The 6,066-nt window shown below is 53.6% G+C and overlaps 1 protein-coding gene and 1 long non-coding RNA gene across 2 annotated transcripts; one reads left to right on the top strand and one right to left on the bottom strand.

Moving 5' to 3' along the window:
- Positions 1 to 4: 4 nt before the first annotated feature.
- TIMM29 (translocase of inner mitochondrial membrane 29) lies at positions 5 to 660 on the top strand (the record flags this gene model as incomplete). The annotated part of the gene is made up of 1 exon (XM_085320446.1): positions 5 to 660. A coding segment is annotated over one exon (543 nt), but the record flags the coding sequence as incomplete, so codon positions are not given.
- Positions 661 to 3,241: 2,581 nt separating this feature from the next.
- On the bottom strand, positions 3,242 to 5,666 carry LOC146586929 (uncharacterized). The gene is made up of 3 exons (XR_014897741.1): positions 5,433 to 5,666; positions 3,792 to 3,892; positions 3,242 to 3,453 (listed from the first exon to the last, which is right to left on the bottom strand). It is a non-coding gene; the product is annotated as an uncharacterized LOC146586929 (long non-coding RNA).
- Positions 5,667 to 6,066: the final 400 nt, after the last annotated feature.

Genomic DNA, 6,066 nt, shown 5'->3' with positions numbered 1-6,066 from the left:
CGGCTGCCTGGCCCTGGTGGCCGGTGTGGCCGCCTGCGGCGCTGCCGTCCCCGGCGCCGGCACCTTCGAGGCGGCTCTGCTGGAGGCCGCCGGCTCCCTGCTGCTGCTCTCGCCCCGGACCCGCAGCGGCGTCGCCGAGGGGCACGTCCAGCGCCTGCTGCGGCTGCGGGACGGCGGGCGGCTGCGCTACCGCGACCTCGTGCTCCTCGCCGTGGTGTACGAGGCGCCGTTCGACGCCCAGGCCGGGCTCTACGCGGCGCGGTGCCGCTACCTGCAGCCCCGTTGGCGCGAGCTCCCGGGCCGCATCCTCGACGTGGGCTTCTGCGGCCGCTGGTGGGTTCTGCACGCCAAGATGAGGGACTGCGACATCAACGAGGAGGAGTTCAGGTTCCTYCCCGAGCACCTCCGCGCCGTCTCCTTCCACCACCTCCACTCCGAGGCCAACGAGAAGCTCTTCGAGGAGAAGTACAAGCCCGTGGTGCTGACGGAGGAGCAAATTGAGCGAGCGGAGAAAGAGCTGCCGCCGCCGGGCGCCTCGGGCCGGTGACGCGGCGCCGCCGACCGCGGACGCGCGGCGGGATGAGGCAGCAGCCAAGTGACGCTCGGGCGGGGAGCGGTCGTGGCTGCGGCACCGCTCAATAAAGGTGGCAGATGCCCCAAGGCGCGCTGTTATCCGTGTGTTAATCCATTACGGAGGGGGATGTTTTATATCCAGCATCGGGGTACGTCCTTGCCGGGGAAACAGTCYGGCGTGGATCTCCCTCTGCTGCCGGCCGCTTGTTTTCATGCCRCTTGCTGGAGCATCTCTAAGGTCCAAAATCTGTGGGAAAGGGCTGCGGTTCCAGGCGTTGAGGCGAGACGGGCTGCACAGCCCCAAAAACTTCCATCTGCGCAGAAAATTCCCGGTGCCAGCAGAGGGCTCGCGGGGTGAGGGCTGTCCCACCGCGTCCCCRGACAATTACACCAGCCTCGGCAGCGCAAAAGGGCCTCGGCGCAAACCTCTGCGTCTCCRTAAACCTGAATCTGCCCCTGGAGACCTTTTCTATTTGTTATTTTCTGTTATTTTTGAGAAAAGGACCTGGCGCCGTCAGGGTGTTCCGCCCACGGTGCCAGCTCGTCCCCAGGAGACGTCCCCGTTGAGACGCAGGTGATTTTAACAGCGTCGAACTGGAGGCAGCGGCTCCTACCGCTGTTAACTGCGATGGCACCTGCCGTTATCCCGGGGGCGGAAAAAAGAGCGTGGAGAAATTAATTTATCAGAGGCGGCCAGAACCGGGGCAGTTTGCAGGGTTATGCGAAGTTTTTACGGCGTCGTCTTGCTCCCAGGGCTCCAGCTGCCTCGCACCATGGAGGTTCATGTGGGCTGTTCCCGTGCTCGGATTCAGGGAGAGCCCCCGGTCCTGGGAAATCAATCCAGGTCCCCTGGAAATTCAACGGCAAGTTGGCTCTGTGGTCAGCGGCCCTGGAAACGTGTCACGCGGACACGGCCCTGGTTTAATTAACAGCATTGCCAGGAAATGCTAATTATAGCTGGAGCGGGGGCTTGTGCCAAGGAATTACGGTGTTTGGCACTCAATTTGCTGCTTGGCTTAATTATTTCTCGACATCTCTCCCAGCTGATTACGAGCCTTTTAGGAAACGATACTGTAAAACCGGAGCGAACGCCAGGAGGGGCCAGCGCGGTTTCTCCCGCACTTCCCGGAGAGCAGCTGAGTCGGAAAAGCAGCAGCGTGGGAAGCCGCTCCTAGCGGACACGGTCCGCTGCTGCCGGGGATGTCGATGCATAAATCACGTTCGTTTACTTTGGACTCCAGCACTGAAATGCTCCCGGGGACATTGGTGTCAGGGCCGTCCAGCGGCCACCGGGAGAACTGAGGGATTTTTGAGGGGGGCCGAGCGGGTCCCTCTCARGAACACAGTCCCTGGGAGCTCACCCGCGTCTCAAACGCACCGTCATATTTTTCGGTCAGAAAAATCTCAAGCCGCCGCTTGGTGCTGCTGGAAAATGCAAGAAAATCGTGTCGCTGCCCTTCCCCGCTGGYGGCAGCGACCCTCCGCGGCTGCTGGGATGCCCAACAACAGCTTTTCCCACAAACTTTGCCCTGATGGTTGTGCTTCCTCTTCCACGGCTTGTCTCACCAGCATCCTCTCCCATGGTAGGGCTGGGAGGTCAGGGATTTATCCCATGTTTTCCCTTCCCTGGGTTCTCTGCACTGACCCTGTGCCCTTGCTGCCTGGGAACTCCTTTCTTTTGAGGCTGAACACTTGAAAAATGTGAATCTGAGAAGCTGGGAGCRTTTATGATTCATGAAAACGCAGTTGCTCCTCCCTCTGCTTTGACAGGCCTTTTTTTGACCCCATTTCCTCATTTTCCATCTGTGGCCTTAGAAAGGGAACAAGATTCCTGAGCTCTGGAGCGCAAGGTCCAGTTACAGCTGGCTTCGGGTCGGTGCCGGCTCAGTCCCAAGTGCTGGGTGATGCCGATGGTCTCCTTCCGTGTCAAGTGACTCCCTTCCAAAATATCCATAGTCTGGCAAGTTATGTCTTAAAACAGTGTCAGTCTGGCCCTTGATTTGGCATTTTTTCAAGGAACGGCACACCAGGTGCACATCAGGACTAAATTTTTGTTTCATAYGTTTGCTTTTCCACAAACTTTGGTCTCTCTGTCTGGCACCGGGGGCTCAGAAATGGCTTTAGTCTTAAAAAGCAGAAAAAAAATCTTTCAAAAATTGCCAGCTCCAATGTTGTCTTATCTCTTCTGGCGTTTGGAAGTGCCTGCGATGCAGCCGAGACGTCGAATGTGGAGATGCAGCAGCTGTGTCTGGCTCCAGAGGTGTTTCTGAGCACGGTGTCACAGGGGGATGTTTTTAATAGCATGTTCCCCAGTCAGAACAATCACAATCTGCCTCCTAAATAATAATAATAATAATAATAATAATAATAATAATAATAATAATAATAATAATAATTTACAGCTCTTCCCCATCTTGCAAACCATTAATTCTTCTGCACGGTCCCTAATTTTGTGTTATTCTTGGCATGAAAATGGCAGAATTAAAGGTGGGCTAAGCCCGCATTGTCCTTCAGGTGCACTAAGATCTCTGCTTTAAGTAATTTAATATAATGTGAGCTCCCTCACTTCAAGCAAAGCCGGGCTGATGTTGTTCTTTTGCCTAGTTCCCACAGGGAAACGCACTGAACATTTGGCCTCAATAACTTCCCGCGGTTGATTACCCGCAGCACAGAAATCGGTATTTCCTTCCCTYGTCTGGCACCGACCTGCGGCCTCTGCTGCCTCATCACGCTGGTTTAATGCTGCCGTCGCGTTTCCTCCAGGGACATGGCTTGCACGGAAGGGCACATTTCAGGTTTCACTTCAAAACAGTGGCAAAATTCATCCTGCCTTAGGGGTCAGGGTTTCATGATCTCCARACCTGAAAGGTCACAAGCGCCCTTAAAAAGAGATGCAAAATCTTTAATGACCTGAGCCAGCTACCAATTTTTAATGTGTCTGTTCAAAACAGAGTATTTGCTCAACAAGAAACACCCTGAGAATAAGGCTGGTATCATGTAACAGGAAGTCTGAACGTAGGGAAAATAGCCTAGACACTGGATCGATAGTCAACGCCCGAATGCCACGCATGGCTCATCAAGCCACATTTACACATTCTTGCTCGTTCTTTCCTACTGCTGCTGGCAACAACCTGGATTCTGGATATTTTTTTCCCTCCATGCTGCTGGTAACTAGGAGTTTGAGCGTGGCAAATCACTTCCTCATTGCCTCTACTTACCCATCTGTAAAATGTAGCCTGCCAGTCGCCAACGTGTGGAACCACCACGCTGTCCGTCCGTCCGTCCTCCTTGCCGCGATCTGTTAGTGTTCAAACGACACCTGGGCCGCAAAAGAAAGAAAATACAGAGAAGAAAATAATAATAATAAAAAAAGATTGGCGATAAACACATTAGGCTGGCTATTGCTCCACATCGGTTTTGTGCCAGCAGCGGTTCTTTGGCACCGGTGACTAATAAGCTTCAAGACAGCGGAGAAAATGCAGATCTTCCATATTGGAGGCAGCAGCTCTGCTCGATTTATGCTCCTTTAATATGGGCAAGATTTACAGATTCCCTGCCACCACCTTTTTTTTTWAATCAAGCAAACACTTAAGTTCTCTTTATGAAACAGGAGAGCAGTTTTTATTGTGAGGCAGCAGAAATCAATGGTCTCCCTTGCTGCGGTGCAAATTAATTTTTGGAGCAAAGAGTGAAGCATTCTGAGCACGGTTCTCAGCAAAGTTCAATTAATGACATGCATGTTTAATTGGAGTCTAGTGTCAGGGCTTTTCAAGAAATCATCTGGGAGAAGGAAAGACCTGAGTAACTCAACAACCCATACAGCTCTTTAATATTTACGCTGGCTGAGCTGACTGAGATTATACACTTCTGTCAGATTGGGCTGTAAAACAGGCTTTTAAACTAGCTGGCACAAAAAAAAAGAGAAAAAAAAACAGCTAACATCACCTCATATTTGCACACACACTATTTTGTAGTATACAGAAACATCAGGACATACAGAAATGCCAGAAAAAGAGAAGCAGCTGGAGGGATGTGTCCCGAAACTGCCCTCTTCGAGTGAGTCACGCATATGCACTTCAGCTGTTTTCTCCCGAAAAGTGAGTTTCTTTTTCCAGCTCTCTGTGCCCTTTTCTCTCCCTGCCTATTCCTGTCACTGCTGTGCTTATCCTCTCCCTCCTCTCCTGCTCAGTCTTCCTCATTGCGATCGCTCAAAAAAAAAAAGAGTAGGGAATGGCAGGAAAAAAGTGCTTTCTGCTCATCCAGAGAAGCACATTTGGCCGCAGCACTAGCCAGGGTGCTGCACGCTTCGCTCACGACCGTGAATCCCTTCCTCCTCCTCACCATCCCCTGGTCCCTGACTGCTGCCTCATGCCAGTGTAGCACAAGCAGCTGAGGCTGCAAAAACCGCACACCCGAACAAGCAGGCGGCGATCTTTGCACGCAACAGACGCGAGGAAAGTCCCTTCAAGACTCTCAGCACAATGTTCTGGCTTCGGAAGAGCTCCGATTTGAGGGGGATCAAGCAGCAGCACCTCCTGAAAAATACAGGATTATACCCGACACCTCAAAAAGGTGGGCTCCGAGTTTGCCACTTGGGGTTAGGACTTAAAGGATGTCTGCTCCAAAGTGCTTTTTCGAGAAGGGCCCTGTCCTGGCCTGTTGTACCTTCCTGATTTGCTTGATTTCAGTCCTCAGGACTCAGTTTCCATCTTTTGTGCGGCATTTTTTCCATGCTGCCGAAACAGGTGGTGTTTCCTCCCATGTGTCTTTCATCTGCCTCACAGAGGAGCCGGCACTGCTTAATTAGCATATGTTTAGTGAGCTTAGATGCCTGGAAGAAAAGGCAGAGCTTTATTTACCTGCACAACTACTGTCCTCTTGGGGCTGTTGGCGTGGCCAGGCCGGATCTGGCCCCAGCCACAGGACTCCTGCTGTTCCTCCTCCTCCATCCCACAGGAGACCTCATCCTGCAGCATGYCCTGCTCCCAGTGGGCACCCACCCRWGAGGGCCAGCCTTGGTTCACACCCGCCTTCTCCCCACRTACTCCCTGCTCCAAACCCACCGTCTCCCCACACGGCCCCTGCTCCCAGCCTTCTCTTGGGCCTTGCCCTCTCCCAGTCCCTTCCCCTCACAGACCCCCACCTCAGAGCCCTCTTCCCCACAGACTCCTACCTCAGACCCCCTTCCCTCATGGATCCCCTTCCCCACAGACCTCCCCTTCACTCACAGATCCCTTCCTCTGGCTCCTACCCCCTCACGGACCCCCTTCCCTCATGGATCCCGTTCCCTCACAGACCTCTTCCTCTGGCTCCTACCCCCTCATGGATCCCTTCCCTCATGGATCCCCTTCCCCAAAGACCTCCCCTTCCCTCACAGACCCCTTCCTCTGGCTCCTACTCCCTCATGGATCCCCTTCCCTCATGGATCCCCTTCCCCACAGACCTCCCCTTCCCTCACAGACCCCTTCCTCTGGCTCCTACCCCCTCATGGAT

The sequence above is a fragment of the Rhea americana genome, unplaced genomic scaffold (genome assembly GCF_003343005.1).
Source record: "Rhea americana isolate MKP2758 unplaced genomic scaffold, rheAme1 scaffold_637, whole genome shotgun sequence".
Classification (NCBI taxonomy): domain Eukaryota; kingdom Metazoa; phylum Chordata; class Aves; order Rheiformes; family Rheidae; genus Rhea; species Rhea americana.
Note: the sequence above shows the minus strand (reverse complement) of the source record. Positions and strands in the feature narration are given on the sequence as shown.